Source organism: Lasioglossum baleicum, chromosome 13 (assembly GCF_051020765.1).
Source record: "Lasioglossum baleicum chromosome 13, iyLasBale1, whole genome shotgun sequence".
Lineage (NCBI taxonomy): Eukaryota > Metazoa > Arthropoda > Insecta > Hymenoptera > Halictidae > Lasioglossum > Lasioglossum baleicum.
Window position 1 is genome coordinate 9,951,721 of NC_134941.1, and position 17,323 is coordinate 9,969,043.

At 41.5% G+C, this 17,323-nt stretch overlaps 1 protein-coding gene across 12 annotated transcripts in view; it reads left to right on the top strand.

Moving 5' to 3' along the window:
* The window catches only part of Gluclalpha (glycine receptor alpha 1), a 62,134-nt gene extending 45,114 nt beyond the window's left edge, over positions 1-17,020 (top strand). For 6 of the 12 annotated variants that reach the window (XM_076437174.1, XM_076437175.1, XM_076437173.1 and 3 more), the window contains 9 exons: positions 2,610-2,679; positions 3,491-3,644; positions 3,759-3,841; positions 3,933-4,067; positions 4,152-4,304; positions 5,319-5,596; positions 7,229-7,264; positions 8,646-8,688; positions 10,255-17,020. In XM_076437174.1, the coding sequence (XP_076293289.1) occupies positions 2,610-2,679; positions 3,491-3,644; positions 3,759-3,841; positions 3,933-4,067; positions 4,152-4,304; positions 5,319-5,596; positions 7,229-7,264; positions 8,646-8,688; positions 10,255-11,249 (1,947 nt within the window). In that variant the 3' untranslated portion in view covers positions 11,250-17,020. The other 6 variants (XM_076437182.1, XM_076437181.1, XM_076437185.1 and 3 more) reach the window with 5 other exon arrangements.
* The last annotated feature ends 303 nt before the right edge of the window (positions 17,021-17,323 follow it).

Below are 17,323 nucleotides of genomic sequence, written 5' to 3' on the forward strand. Positions count from 1 at the left end.
AAGATTTTGAATAATTAAGGATCGTCTGCGAACTAGGTGTTACCCTAGTGAAGTGCCGTTTGTTTTTAGACGAGAGCGGGGGAAGGGGGAATACTCTCGAGACGAAAGCGACGAAAAGAGGACGTGTCACGAAATCTGCGAGAGTTTTCGCTGATCCAACGTTCGGCATCTCTTTAAACAGCATTACAGAATGTTTGGAGAACTCTGCCACGGTAATGTCTCGATCAATTGTGGACCGAGAGAGAAACGTCACTCTTATAACTTATTCGTTTTTAATAATTTTAAAAAATTCGAGATAATCGTAGCACGAATATCGTACACATCTCTCTTGCACATGCATCGAGACATTACCGTACTCCTTGACTCTGCTTTCCAACGACCAACTAGAACCCTAACAACTTGAACGTTCGTTACTTTCCAAGCATCTCACGGAGCACCCTGTATAACGAAGCATCGAAACGCTGCTCAGCATTTCTACTGTGCGACTGTATTAGACTTTGCGCTATCCTTGATCTCCACTAGATGTTCAATGCACAAAACAGGACTCGAACGAACTGCCCTCCAACGAAAGAGACAATATTCTAGCGTTTAGGTTAGGTGACGATCCTGTGCGACGTGTTGCCCACTTTTCAGAGGATTCTGTGCGACCAAATCCCAAACGAAACACAAAGACAAACAGGGAACAACAAGAGGATGTTAGCTAGGTCCAGGTTAGTCTAGGTTAAACCTGGTTCTAGCCTGGGAACGTTTCAGGACGTGCGATCACAGTTTGAACGACTTACCTAACAATAACCACTACCACCACCACCACAACAACAACAACAATTATACGAGAAAATATACAAGCAAAATATGGATGCTCTCTTGCCTTTATCCCCCCTCCCAGAGATAGACACACACACAGGACGCCATCGATGTGGGACAAGTCCGGCCCGGCTGGGAAAGATATGGAACTGTGAGCCAAGATGCATGTTAGTTGTCTATACCTGCTATGTATATATCAACATATATCGTATATCTATATATCTATATATATACATGTACATACTGTCTATATTATATATTTAACCATTAGCCTTGGAAACTAGAATTCTGTTTTAGTACGGACCATTTGGTAGCTAGAGCTTCGATGTTGCTTCTTGCATGACTTCTCTTTACATTGCCTTATATATCCCGCGATGTGTTACACGAGTGTGATCCACTTTGAGCCATCCCGGTACGAGCACACAGAGCCTGAGAATGGCCGGAACAAAACACACCATCCGCGTCCTTCTTTCCAAACGAAAATGGCCGCCCCGCGTCCTTGGGACTCTTTAACGCTCCCGAGAGAAAATTAGAATTAACACCGCGACCTTCCGCGGGTACCGAGTGCTCTTCACTCGGAAAGAGGCTAATCTCCTTTCGCAGACAATCTCCACGGACCTTCGACTGTCCCCGAGAAAGAAGCCGACACTGACCGTGATCGAAATGGCCGACGCGGTCGCCATTTCTTCAACCGGTCGCCAGTCGCGATAAATTAAGCTTAAGAAGGCGAATTTTGTACTTGAAAATTAATCAGAAATGTAGATTTAATTTTACTGTAAACTTCGTTCGAAAGATTTTCTTTGTTCGCAGAAGTTTAATTTTGTTAAATTTCACTGTTCGCGTACTTCGGGAGCGTTGAAAGACCAAGGTGTCTTATTACAGTCGAAACGAAGATTCGAATAGGTAGGAGCATTGCGAGATCACCTAGATCACCGAGAGGTTACGAAAGTATCGTTCCCCTGTTTTTAGAACTGTTTATTTCACCCGTTTTGCGTTGGATTTTACGATTAGCGGCCCCACCCGATCCATTCTGCACGGAAATCTCGATCTCACCCCGACTCTGGATCGTCTCTACGATCCGTATCCTTACGACAGCGCTTCCTTCAATTAGAGAATTCTTTTGAGAATCGAGAACGAACCATTTAGCTTCCCGTTAATCCTTGTTTTCGATCAGCCCGAGCACCAATGATCCCCTCGGCCGTCATCGATTCCGATTCGTAGGCTGATCTCACGATTAGATTCGACCCTAGAGATTTTCTGTCCGACGTTAGAAATTAAATCATCGTCTGAAAGTATCTTGTAGCAATCCTTGTTCGCATCTCGAAAACTGATTTAACTTTGTCGCCACATTGCGGAGTTTGAAGATGTTCGAACACCGAATTCTTATGTGATGTTACTGTAATTGATTTATACGGGAAGGTACAAAATTGATCATTTTTGGAAAGGTACATCGCCTCGCCAGTTGTTCACTTTACTTGCCTGTTTTGCGAAGAAACGTTAAGAGAATATTCTATGAACGCAGTTTTCGAGAATGAAGTGACCGGGCAATTTTTTATTGAGATTAAATTGCAATTTGCGATCGCACGAGACGTGGATCTCGAGATTTGAATTTCTAACGACGACTTGGCAACCCACGATCTTTTCTTTACCGATTTCTAAACGAAGCCCCCCAATCTCCGCATTCGTTTCTTCGTCTAGCGATCCCGAACTTTCATTTTCCGAGCCTAAATGATTTGCTACTTATAGTTAGCGACGCTCGAACGAGACCACATGATTAAATCGCTGCCTTCTCTGTTCGTCTGCAGGAGTATTCTGTACAGTTAACATTCCGGGAACAATGGATGGACGAACGATTAAAGTTTGACGATGCCGATGGTAATTAGACCCGCTCGCAATCCGATCCACAGAACGGAATTCAGTCGAACGGAATTCTTCGGATCTCTGGCATTTGGTCGAACAGAAAGTCGAAACTGCTTCTTTCGATTGAACAGTGAGAAATAACCGAATAAGAAGGATCGATTAGACGTTAACCTTCTCGTGATAACAAATTAATAATATTAATGTATGTTAATCGCATAATAGTGACTGGTGACTAAAGATTGATGACTGATCATCAACTACTAATTCACTAACGATTATTTAGAGCTGTGACTAATTATTTGCCATTTAGTTATCACTAGACTGTGGATCTTTATGCAAAATAAAAATTGTCTGCATCGATTGCAAAAAATAGAAACCAAATTGCATGTTATTATTTCCCTTAATCATGTTAATAGTGGGGAAATAATATATCGGCATCTTCAATTTTCAAAATATTCCAACAATTTTTAATTTCATCTACTCAATTTTGCTATAAATGCATAAAGATCCGCACTCTAGTTATCACTAACTAATCAGAAAGGTTTGACTAATGACTGTTTCGCTATGATTAACATTCAAAAAGACTATTAGTCATTTTTAAATATTAGTTGGTTATTGCCCTACTCTGGTGTTAACTTATCTTTAGAAAATTAATAAAATTTCACTACCTATGCAGACAAATTTTTTCTTTCATTTTACTCGAAAAATGTATGGTGTACAGTACACAGAGAGAGGTTTAATGAAAAGAGATGAATAATCTTTCTGTTCGACCGATCCACGCCGATTTCGTTGCGGTTCGTATCGATTAATGTCTGCATCGTTACAGGTAAATTAAAATATTTAACACTAACGGACGCGGGTCGTGTTTGGATGCCGGATCTGTTCTTTTCGAACGAGAAAGAAGGACATTTTCACAACATTATCATGCCGAATGTGTACATTCGCATTTTCCCCGAGGGTTCCGTACTATACAGTATACGGTAAATGCGAATAAACAATATTAACGAATTAACAATGGTTCTTTCTCTGGTAGTAAATTAATTATGTTGATTAAATCAACTGTGTATCCGAGTACACATGTTCCTGTATTGCAGGATATCCCTAACGTTATCGTGCCCAATGAATTTGAAACTGTACCCCCTGGATCGACAAGTTTGTTCATTGCGTATGGCGAGTTGTAAGTAAACTTTGTTCTGAAACGAATTTCTTCGTAAATGAATTTATGAAGGATATCAATATGTTGCTATATTGTAATTTCATTTTTCCAGACGGCTGGACAACCACAGATTTGGTTTTCCTCTGGAAAGAAGGAGATCCTGTTCAAGTTGTGAAAAATTTACACCTGCCTCGATTCACATTGGAGAAGTTTCTTACTGATTATTGTAATAGCAAAACGAATACCGGTCAGTCGATTCTTTTTCTTTTTGCTTATTATTATTGTATAGAAACATCACTGATTTTTTAAAATGATTATGCTCTGCCAATAGGAGAGTACAGCTGTCTGAAAGTAGACCTGTTCTTCAAGAGAGAATTCAGCTACTATCTTATCCAGATCTACATACCGTGCTGTATGCTTGTCATTGTATCCTGGGTATCATTCTGGCTCGATCAGAGTGCTGTACCTGCTCGAGTCTCGCTAGGTAATGTTTAAACAAATTCAACGGAATGCTAAGCGAACAGTTCGTTTTACTTTCGGAATTTTATCTTCCTCCGGTTGGTCATTCCACCAGTACTTTTTTTTATTACTAAATCATACATTTCTGTCTAAAAAACGAACTCTTCGCTCATTACGATCAGTCAGATTTACTGGAAACTTTAAACGAAAAATATTATCATCTTTGTGACGTGAAAATTTAACACTAACCATACCACGTCCGGTTCAATTTTAGTTCATAATTATTGAACTTGCAAGGACAATTCCATTATTTAAATTTAAATAAATACAACCTTGTAAAATTTTTATAAAAAAAAGAACATATTTGCATTCTGTGCTCGGTGCAGTTAGTGTTAAATAAACAGTATAGTAAACCCTACTAGAAAGAAAGCATTAACCCCTTGGCCTACAATATCGTGTCAGACTCGTGATGAAGATTCTGAACAGAGTCTAATATGTGGGTGTACAAAGTATTCGTACATCTTTTAAAAATTAATAAATTTTTCAAAATTGGACTCAACAGCTTGAGTTTTTTTGAGACGTTCGAAGAGTTAGTTTACTATCTCATGTGTAAATAATTTTTTTTATAATTGTTATTGGTCGCAATTACGAAGGGAACAGTAAAGACCACGATTTTTAAATTTTTATCTGTACCCGCGTAATGAAAATTTAAAACATGCATTTTGTAAATCTAAGTAAGTTATATATCTGTACAAAGTTTCATTGAAATTGGTTGACGGATAAAAAAAGCTATGGGCATTGTAAGATGTAAAAATCTTTGAATTTACGGTTTGCGATTCATTTAAAACTACAAAAAAAGTTCTAATCACTGAAACCATAAAATAGATCGTAGGGCAAGGGGTTAAACATTGAGCAAGTTCTAATGTTTAGAATTGATTTTTCTCGTCAGAGAAATTGACGGAAAAATGTTAATATTAATGTTGTTGTATAAAAATCGATTTTTTTCGGCGCACTAAAAGAGCGATTGTTTGTGACACAGGTGTGACAACTCTGTTGACGATGGCCACGCAGACGTCAGGAATAAATGCCTCACTGCCACCAGTCTCTTATACAAAGGCTATTGATATATGGACAGGCGTATGCCTGACCTTTGTATTCGGCGCTCTCCTCGAGTTCGCCCTAGTAAATTACGCATCGCGCAGCGACATGCACAGTGAAAATATGAGGAAAAATTATCCACCGTCTGAAACCGAACAATCAACGTCGATCGATCTAACCGATCAAGTCGAGCCAGATAATTCGTCGAATTTCGCTATGGTCAGTATAAACCACCACGATCCACGCCGCTTTATCAGAGCCGTCGCCCACTGTCGATAAATCGCCAGCGAAATGCAAAAGCTGTCGACCGAAATTCCGCGATTCAAACATTTTCAGTAGAAAAGGGGGGGGTCGTCAAGGAAAATCACATCGCAGTCATTCACTTATTATCCACATAGAACAAATACGAGAATATTCGATGCATCCCTTATTAGAACTGTTTGTACAATTTTTTGAACGACAGTAGGAAATTCGAAGATCAATTCTTCAATTTTGTAAAGATTTCGATTAAATGGTTCGACGAACTTTTATGTGTAGCATAGTCACTGGTAGACCGCGGATATTTATGCAAAATAATTGGAATTTAGAAGCTAAGAATTTCAGAGAGAAACGTCTGTCTTTAAACGTTCTCGTTCGATTCTTTTAACCTTTCGATTTGATTGCGCATAAAATCCGCGGCCTAGTTATTAATAATTGGCACGGATATGAATTTGAGACCTGCCATCCTTCCCGAAGAAAATCTACACTGCTCCTCAAAATTGAAGTGTCTCCTGCGACTTGGTGTAAGAAAATCTTCAAGCATTCTATATCTGTGCTCATTTCACATAATGTACGAAACAAATCGTTTAGTATCGTAATTTTACAATGATCTCATAAAGGGTAGTTTCGAGGTACATTTTTCATTAAACAAACAATAAAAAACCGTGTAAAATATGAGTGTGAAAAAATTTCGAGAGAGAAGAAGAAACTTAGGTTTCTCATTTTTACATACAACAACAAAAATTGTGGAAAGAATGACTTTGAAACCGTCGAATTCGGAATCACGAACGTAGAGGATTCACTGGCTTGAAATGAGCACGGGCAGAACATTTGAAAATATTTTTACAGGAAGTTATACAGGAGTTGAAAGATCAACAGTGATCGAAGATCCCTCGGTTATGATTCTTTTTAATTTTGCGGGGTAGTGTATTTGTTGCTTTAAGGTAAGTCATCACGCCAGAGAGTTGTTTGTCGTGTGAACGCTTGAATTTTGACCCACCATATTTTCACTGTACTGAGTGTGTCCTCCCGAGCCTAATTGATTCAATGATCCATGACCGCCGGCGACTGGTCGACAGTGCGCAGCGGCTCTTAACGTTCCATTATCTTCTGGCAGCATTCATCTTTGGTCAGTGATAAAAAAGCAGTGTCGATATCGTTTTCTTTTCCTATCCTATACTGTACACACACACGTTGTCGGACGGTACAGATCGCGCAAGAGAGCCAAAAAGTTTTCGAATAGAACAAACAGATAGAAAAAAAAAGAAATACGGAATAGAAGCTCGAGTCATTTCCTCGGATTTCAGTTTGTCAAGCTTCTCGAGATCATCATTTTACTATTTTCATTTAACAATTCGCCGTGCGTAGTCGTAGTAGAATGTGTACTTTTTCATTTCTTTCCCATTGCAAAACGAGAGAGACAGTTATCATAGCCGCCCACCGCCATCGCTAATCAAATGACAACCGCGAGTATCGTCGTCCTCGATTAGTTGCCTGTTGTGACATTATCATTGCAAAATCTCTGCGAATATAGCTATGATTAACGTATACATTCCTTCTATTATTTTACTTTTTATTATTGTAAACCGCTAGAACGGATACGATGGACCACTTCAACCTTCTCTACAGGTAAATAATTTCCACTTTAAAAGTCCAGTATCTTATTATCTTTTAATTTATTATATTCAGTAATATGACTTTCAGCGTTACGATCGAGTCGATTCGATATCTAGAGACTCATTGTGTATATATATATTCTACAATATACTAGGCTCTTGCATATGAAACGTCTGATCTCCAAGTGCAAATCTTGTGAAACCTTCTGATCAAGATATACTATTATAGCCTGAACATTAAATAATACAAATCGGAATAAAATTCTATTTTTTCTTGTTGTGAAAAATACGTGGGGATCCAGTACATATAAATTTTCTTTGTCTTCTAGAAAATACAAATAAATCAGAGCACGTGGGGCTTAATTTGCTGATCCTCAAGGTTCCATCTTCAGTTCTCACATAGATGTATAACTTCTCTTTTAAAGATATTTCCAGGTGAATCAATGTGCTTCTGTCTTTTTTATATGGATGGAAAAAAGAAATGTTCGAAGAAAGAATCGCTGTATGTCGATTATAATAGTAGTACTTGCTGCGATCAGTAGGTATCATTTAGGAGAAAGTTGTTTGCTTAACGTTACCGTTCCAAATCGGACGTTTCGTATTCACGAGCCTACTATACATTATATAGCATACATTACATGGCTAATGGAAGTCTATGTCGTCTACTTCGATATTGTACTTCTTGAACGTTGTCACGGTGAATGCGTAACCGCATCGAGTAGGCGATTATCGTAGACGCTAACTTGAAGACAAAAGCAAAATGTCTGTCGAAAAAAAAAAAGACTAATGTTCAGTGATGGGAACACGCGAGATCCAAGGCCTCGGAGAGAGGGGCCGACGTTGGTTTTCTTTGGAAGAAATATGACTGAATAGAACGATTATATTTATTATAGTAGCCGCCTTTTTCAATTCAGGGACTCGATAGAGTTTCGAGCGTTTTCATAGACCTAACTTTTTCAATTATCGTTGATCAAAGCTGGATGTGCGTGTAGCTACGTTAGGCACTACCAGTGTATCACGTTTTGCATGGTTTTTGACTGTTAACTGTGACAAACGGAAATCTATAAACAACATTTTCTCGTCCATCCAAGGATTGCTCTTAGAATGCTCTCCTGGTGTCTGTCTACACGTTTCCCTTTCGTTCAGAGATCAAATCCACTGTCCACGAGTTATGGCAACGAGACTGTCGAGTTCTATATTATTAATACAATAATAATGCATGCGTTCGACGAACACGTCGGACTTTTCTCTGTCGTGAACTCTCGTGCACCTTAAGTCCGATACACACGTTCGATGTTCTTTCTGTGATGTCTTGTTGTTGACCGATTCCCCTGAAAAGGAATCTCTTTCTGGATCTTCCCCTCTGTTAATACTTCTCCTTCACTTGTTTCGAGAATATCGAGGAACGCTTTGCGAGTCTGTTCAAACAAACGAACGGTCAGATTTTTTGTCGATTGTTATTTTGTCGCCATCGCAAGGTACGAAAGCGACCAGTATCTCGTTTGACAGTAGTGTCGTTTTGAGGATGCACTTTAGCTTGGGGCACAGTGACTCACGGGTTTCACGTTCCTGCTGCTGCTGAATGCTTTTCTCTTTTTTGTTAAGTATACAAACTATTTTCTTGAATCAATTAATTCATTTTTAGAATTTATCATTTTATTGTTAGTAAGCCATTCCAGAAGGTTCAAAGATATTAGAGAAACAGAAGAGAAATATAAACGGAAAATATTTAAATCAATTTGTTAAAAGAACGAATAGTTATTTGGTGGTTTACGAATTTTCACATTTCTTATCTTTAGAACAATTTGGTCTCTGTGAGTCACTGTCCGTCAGAATGATATTGTTACAGTGTAATGTGTTAAAATATATACCGAAAGATTGGCACTTACGTATTGCCATCGTCAAGTCAAAAAATGATTAAGTTTCAAATGTTAAACACAATATAATTGTTGAATGTACTTTTGAGTTGATTGTTATTTGCTAGATTAATTTACAGTGACAAAATCATTCTGTTCTATTTTCAATAATTTTCCGTCCACGATTAAGTCGTGTAGCATAATCGATAAAAGCATGCGTGAGTCTTTGTTTCGATTTAGTTTCGCTTATTTTTATTATATGTAGATTGTTGAATCTCCGTTTTCAGCCTGATACATTTATTTCTACTGATCCGGTTATGAAAATTTTGAACATTTTTTGAGAACGACACGTGTACACTGTTGGCCAGAATTTCGGAACACTTGTTCGCTTTTGAACGAGTCGATTGATGTCCATTTTCTAGAATTCGAGCTCAGGTTTTTTGACCAGCAGAATACACCGCCATTAAAAAGAAATTCGCATGTTTTTGTCTTGGCTAAAATTTTGGTAGATTAATCGTATTCGGTATATGAGAACGGATCGTAATGTCTGGACTGCGGATTTTTGCATAAATTTTTCTGGAGCACAAAAAATGGCAAGTTTCGATCCTTCGAGTCAGTGAAAAAATATTACACTTAGTTACACGAGTTAATCATGCATGCTTAATTGTATAAAAATTCAGAAGTCAGTGTTCGAGACAGCTTATCCGCAGTCTGGTAGACATGCTAGTCCAGAAATGGACCACGGTTGCCCTGTGGGGCACTGGTGTGGCTCCGCGGAGCTCGAGAGCAACGAAACCACGCCCTCTCCGAGTCACTTTTGCCACTTCTTTCGAATGATTGCCATCAGGGGCAAAGCAGAGTGCTCCCAGGGCTCCCGTTGCTCATGTCTGGATTCCCAAGGGAACATATTCGAGTCAGACAAGCCAATTGTGACGAATTCAGTCAGAATTCGGACAGAAATGCGTAAAAATGAACAATAAATGAAATAATGATCAGTAAACTCAGTCAGCTGGCGCAGAACACGTTCCCTTGCCGCCAGCAGCCCTGTACTAAATCCTTTGAAGCTCGCGAATTACAACTACCAGTGTAGCAAATGTTCTCGTAATTCGCTGACTAATGTTGCTCTATCGCCGGGCTCTGCTTTCAGAAACCTCTGGTCCGCCAGCCGGAGGACACCATGTCCGTGGACCGGATGCAACCGTGCGAATTACACATGCAACCACAGAAAAAAAACTGCTGGAGGTCGTGGCTATCCAAGTTCCCGACGAAGTCCAAGCGCATCGACGTGATATCGCGAATTTTCTTCCCCATCGTATTCGCTTTTTTCAACCTCACGTACTGGTCCAGTTACCTGTTCCGGAAGGAGGGGGAGGACGAGTAAACGTCGACGAGGAAGCGCTCGGATTGAGGAACGTGGCACGCAGTCATTCCCACCACCAGTACCACACAACCACGACCACAACAACCACCGCAAACACCAACGCTAGATCACACCATCGTTCACGCCACCGGCAACCGGTTCACCAACACTACCATTACAAGCCTGACCACCACCGCCACCACCACCACCACCATCACCATCACCATCACAACGTACAACGACAGCCGGATGGAGACGAGGAGGAGGACGAGGAAGAGGAGGAGGAAGAAGAAGAGGAGCAACAGCAACAGCAACACCTGGCTCAGTCGGGCCACCGTCAGCTACGGTTCCATAGTCATCCAGGCGAGCCAAGGTCAGCATCGTTCCCGTCGCTGCACAGCGTCGGCAGCGACAGCAGGTGCTTGCAGCCGAGAAGCTCCTTGAGGAACGGACGAACATCCCTGAAGAGCTCGGGTAGATCCTCACCGTCAACGTCCCCATCGCCATCCCCATTCCCGTCGCCCACACCGTCGCCCACCACGTCTCGCAGGGCAACACCATCGCCGCCCACCGCGGCAGGAAACCGGCCATCATTCCCGAAAAGCGAGCGATGCTGCTGGGGCCTGCTACCCCGCAGGTGGTTCACCAGCCGCGACAAGGGCAGCGCGAGGATCGACTTCATCGCGCGACGCGCCTTCCCTCTCACGTTCATCCTCTTCAACCTCGGATATTGGTCCAACTATTTGTTCCAAGGAAAGGATTACGACAACAGGCAGAAGTAGACTGCATCGTCGTGATACGCCGGGGGCTCGGAACGGTTTCAGCCACGATAGCGAAACTTCTGGCTATCTGGTGTGCCGAGACCGGGCTCTCCAACACCTGCGTCCGATGCCGAGTCGCGGGTGAGAGCATTTTTTTTTTTTTCTTTATAGTCTATGATTTTTATTGTCTGTGGGTTGTCTGGGTTTTCGAACGGATCCTAAGGGGTAGGATCTAGTTGCTGACTAGCTTCTCTTCGATTTGAAGTCTATTCACTTGTTAACTTTTTCGCCTGCTACGTATCTTTTATATTTGATCGTATATAGCTTCTCGTATTTCATAGTTCAATGTCACGTTCCGCGCGACGCGTTATAATAATTACTTGTGTGAAGACAGCACTGATAGCTGAACTCTGATGATCGTCCGTTTGTTCTTTGTCTTAACGTCGGTTTGTTCGAAAGATTAGTACACTCGGGTCTCGGTTCACCTCAATCATCCTAGGCAGAACCTCCGCAAAGTGGTTCACCATCAACGTTTCCGGAAGCCGTTTGAACCTCCGGCGACAAATATTTGAATCCCCGAAAGAGGATCGTCAACTGTCTTGAGCTGTATGCTAACGGAGAGGGAACCATCGCGCCTGAAATCGACTCGCAAAGCTTGAGTCTAGCTTTTAAGTCATCCGTTCTGAAACGAATCGTGCTTCTTCCATCTAGAAACTTCGTATGGTCCATGATAGTCGGGGGGAGGGAGGCAGAACGTGTAACATCTGAATGATGTTGTGTAATGCTTCATGGATGCGAGGGGCATGATTCGTTCTGACTGTTCACAACTGTGTGGGGATGTTAAGTTGGTCAGCAAAGTTTTATCTGATAAGAGGCGGAGCTAATGGCGTCTGGAGAGGGGTGGGGGCTGCTAAACACCAATCAGGCTACTATTATGGAGCAACAGATTCATCTTTGATACTCACATTGTCCTGTACTCTTTCTTCATCGTACAATTGGCCATCTAGGACAATTGCGGGAGTAGAGGCGTGTCAAGGGGCGGAGCTAGTGGAGATTAAACGCAAGTAGGGGCTATTGAAGATCAGTCAGTGTTTTGAGGCAACCTTTGACACTTTTGCAGCCCTTAATATGCATCACGCAGTTCAATTTAATGACTATCTTGGCCAATATCGAGAGTAGGCGTGTCAGTGGGTGGAGCTAGTGGGCATAATACACCAATCAGATCGCTTTGCCAAGCCAACTGACCATTCTCACACAACACACTCGCGAGTACAGCGTGTAAGAGGAACGGTAGACTGATCGCAAATTCGAGCCCGAAGTTCGATGACTATTCGAAGACCAAGGTATGCGCAATGATGTAACAACGCTCGGTACAGTAGCAAGTAGTCGACGAGCCTATAGGGTAAGAGCGAACAAACATTCCGAGAAGAGAGGGTAAGAGGGCGGGGCAAACTCGTGTCCGCGAGAGAGGGGGAGCACGTTATCATAAGCGTCCACACTATAAAATCACACACGTCTACACAGACTACACTTGTACGACAAACCACACAGACACACAGAGAAAAACACGTAACTACACACCACCTGTAACATATACATATAAATATATTATATTTGGGAGACTGCGCGCCACTGGATTAAAACCAATGTAGTGGGCCCTGTATAGCCACGGCCTGTTGACGAACTACATGCGAATAAATTTATAAATAATATAACTTAATATAATTGACAAGTAAATTGTTAATGAAACAATGATTCCTGTGTATAAAAGAGGGAGGCAGGGAGATTAGAGGGAGGGAGAGAATAGGAGAGAAGAGAGAAAGATCCTCAGTCTTACAGGCACAGCGAGAGTTTAGGGTGTTTGAGAGCCACACTGTTTTCGATTTCGACAAATTTTCTAACAGCAAAAATCGAACAGAACCAAGCGTGACGAACGAAACCGAGTAGAGATTAAACGAAACACAAGATTACAAACAGAAACAAAAAAGTGTCCAACCGGACATTTCTCGGGGTCCCGGGTCAGTCGGGACCCCTTTCGCATTGCTCATTGACCAGTCGAGACTGAGGATATCGTTCAAGCGTATAGTAGTAGGTCGGGAGGTACGACGAAGAAAGGTGAAAAGGCAAAAAAATCGCAAAAAAGGAGAAAACGAAGGACGGACTGAATGATGATTCACCGACTCGTTAGGCGCGCGGGATGCTTTACATCTCCCGCGCGAGAGAGCAAGCGTATTGCGAGTGTGTTGTCGATACCCTTGAAAATCCAAAACAAAACCGTAAAAAAATGCAAAACGACGAGAAAATCCCGGAAAAAAAGAGTGTGTCGCAATTTAACGAAGACGGGAGAGTCAGAGGAGAAAAAAAGGGAGAGAGAGAGAGAGCGAAAAAGAGAGCAAGAGCGAGAGAGTGAGGGAGGAAAAGAACGAGGGGAGGAATTTAAAAAAAAGGGAATGAATTTTCGTTTCCGCATGCGTGCTATGTTTCATTGTTTGTTGCCATTGTACAACCGAGAGACCCGCCGCGACGAGTCGAGTCCATCGAGAGAAACGAATCTTCCATCTTCGCGGTTGTGCGTGTATGTGTGAGAGTGTGTGCATGTATGTAATATGTGACGTTGTATTATCATTTTCGCGGGTCTCCAGAGACCCATTCTTCCGTTTGGTTCTGGCACGCGGATATTTGTTCGTTTTCTTGTTTTCCCGTTTTCTTTTTTATTCTCGGCGAACGAATTTCTCGTTTATCTGTACTGTTTGTCCTCGGTTGTTCGCCACCGATTCTAGTTCGATAAGGTTTAGAGGAATGATTCAAAAGAATTACAAAAAAAAAAGAGAGAGGCAGAGTAAGGAAGAAGGGTACATAATTATAATGATGAAGCGCGTGTTCGCGGACGAAACGCCGCCGTTCGTTTTGCGAGCGCCGCGTTTTCGGGGGGAGGACGATGAGAAAAGAGTTCTCAAACAGCATCGGTTTTTGAACGCCGCGTACGCACGCCTTTGATTTTGCTCATTCGTCAGATTCGTTCGTATAGCGCAATGTCGGATCAGTATAACGTCCTGCTCAATAACGACTGACATAAAACCACTTTAATGCTGATTAATTATATATATGTATTCTTATCGTGAAATAAAACGGAGGTGTAGCCGCGCCGAGATCGATTTTTCGCCGGGCTCGCGAGAAGTTTTTACGTGCGTTGCGTGCCGTCACCGCAGAGGATGTTGCCTAGACTGCGGATGTTTGTGCGAGTCCCACACAATCTTTTTCTAGGCGAAACTTGTAGAGGAGAACGGTGCGTCGAGTGGAGGGTTCGTTCAATCATGTTCCCCGTAGACGTAGAATCTGTAGATCGCGAACTCGAAAGGCCGCCGTCGAAAATAACCACTTTGGGACACGATCGCGCCGATAGTGTTGCATTTAGGGAAAATGGAAGTTACGGGTTAGAGGATCGAAAGTAATTATTTCACCTTGGACTACGGTCAACCGAAAATTGTTACATCTACGACCGAAATTTTGATCTCGAAATTTTTGCATAAATTTCCCTTTAGCATTGGATTACATACAATTCAGTTTCTATTTTGTTTTCCTACGTATTTCCACTACTCTTCAATTTTCTTTATTTAAATCTTTCCAAGATGGTTTCACTAATGTTTTGTTAACTCTTCATACTTCATTGTCCGCGAAAGCAACATTACTTTCGATCCCAACTGTGCTACATCACGATCACCATCCAACCATGTTTTTGACATCGGGTTACTAACAGACTCGCTAGGGCTGTTAACACTAATTGTAAGAAGACTCTTGAAAAACGGAGCAGTTGCTTGCATAAAGAATATTTACATCACAAGTTCGAGGATTGACCATACCCTAAGAGCTTCAGGATACGGAAAAGTAGTTTTGCTCGATGATGCGTATCAATGGCGTACTTCCATTTGGATATCGACTTCGCAAATTACGTTTGCAACGTAATTTTGCGATTTGACAGATGTTTGTTCCCACAGTTATTTTCGCCTGCGGTTCTTCCAAAGTCGTAAGAAGAAATTGTATCTACCCATTGCACTCTGTGTCTTCGTTTCGATCGACGATTTCCCATTAGCCGACGCATCGGGATCCGCAGTCTAATGATAACAGCACGCGCGAAACACGACCCCGATTGTATAAACGTTAATTAGCTGCGCGTGTACACTTATCCGGGGATGTGACAAGTTCGACAGGAACCGGAAATCGTCGCGATTTTAACCCACCCGAGTATTGTACCTACGCCGCCACCATCCCCCACAAAAAAACCCCTAAGAATTGTAAACGTTGTGTCACTGTTAGAGAGAGAGACGGAGTGAGAGCGAGAGTGAGCAAGAGAGAAATATATATAGAGAGAGAGAGAGCGAGAGTGACGTCGACGGAATGGTAAAGAGGAAACGAGTCGCCGGACTGGTCGCGTAAACGACACCCGTAAACTTAATTAATTCGCGACGATATATGCGTATCACGTTCATTCTTCGTAATTCAGAACCAGGCAATCACCTTCATGTTTTTATATGTTGTTGGTACACGGGAAGGTACCGTTCCGGGATCGGGCACCGCCTCGAGGTTGTCTCAGAACGCTATTGTGAAAAACGAAGGGGGGAACGACGAGATCCCGAATTTACGGAATTTCTTCTTTCCTGTTATTCCCATTAATTGGATAAAATTATCACAGTGATAGAATTGCACCAACGGCTTCGATAAAACCGAAAGTGTCGTTCTAGATTATCCACATTTCAATCCCGATCGGATAAAATTGTCACAGTGAATTGTACCTGATGATTGTTTTCAAAATTCTCTCGCGAAATGTAACGGGGAGATTTCCCTAGAATTCTTTTTATTTATCGAGACAAGTATTTTAGCTCACGAAGAAACTAAACGAAATTACGAAGTTGTATTGGATTTATCAATTGAAAGATTTCGTACAATCGGCACAAGGGTTCAATCCTTGCATATTAGTTTCCTTTTACTTATTTCTGAACACACACAACTTCTTCGAGATCAGTATTGATCCTTTTGTTGGGTCTAGTATTTCATTCTGGCTGCTAGAAAACTGGAATTTAGACAGAATGTTTATAATTCTATGTCAAAATGCATGTCCATCTTAATGCTTCTAAAAGGATGCCATAACATATTCCGAAGAAAATGAAATTTTACTGGAGAGCAGTGCTGAACACGAATGATGATTAACGAGTTAGAAAATATTTAATGTATTCGAGACTTCTTTTCTTGCAACTAGACAAAAGTTGTTGTGGGAATTATAGAACTGCATTTGTCATTCCGACGAGTTCTGTTGTTTCTCAATTTGGAATCAGTTTCTAGAAAATGCTCCTGTAAAATTCGCAGGCTTATCACATTAGAGAAGAACGATACGAAACAAAAACATAATGATCAGGTTCAAGAACAAGGGGTTAATCATCAAGCAATTCTGACCTGCCGTTCCCGTGAGACTTCGTATTCTTCAATTAGAAAATTCCGTACTTCGTTGTCTCTTGACTCTTCCCACGTTCTTGAAAATTGAGTCAACTGAACATTTTTACAATATATTCAATGAGCAGGCCTCCACGAAATTGCTTAGAGAAACCTTGAAAAATTCGATAGAATGATCACACAGTGATCGATCGAGATCGTAGATAAACAAGATCAACTTGCGCAACGATTTGCAATGAAACAAGCCTGGCGCGGACCCCAATCCCACCGTTATCATCTTACGAAATCTAGCCGAAGTAACGAACAAAAAAAAAAAGGTGAATAAAAAGCGAAAAGAACAAAAAAAACAAAGGATCTAACGAATCGAAGATGATATATATCCGTATAACTTTGTTTCTTCCGTTTTTGGTGTCCACGACACACCGTGGGGACGTGAGAACGGCGATTTTGAAGTATAGAAATACAAACCGTCGGGGCTGGGACGCCGGGGATTTTTTAAATTGTAGAAAATGAAAAGCAAACAGAAGAGAGAGAGAGATTGGAACAACCGTGTTGTTGTGCTTTGCCGTGGGCCAATTGTGTCGAGGACGGAGAGACGCGCGGAACGCAGATTAATTCTAATGATTCTAGGGTTTAGTCGTTACGAGATC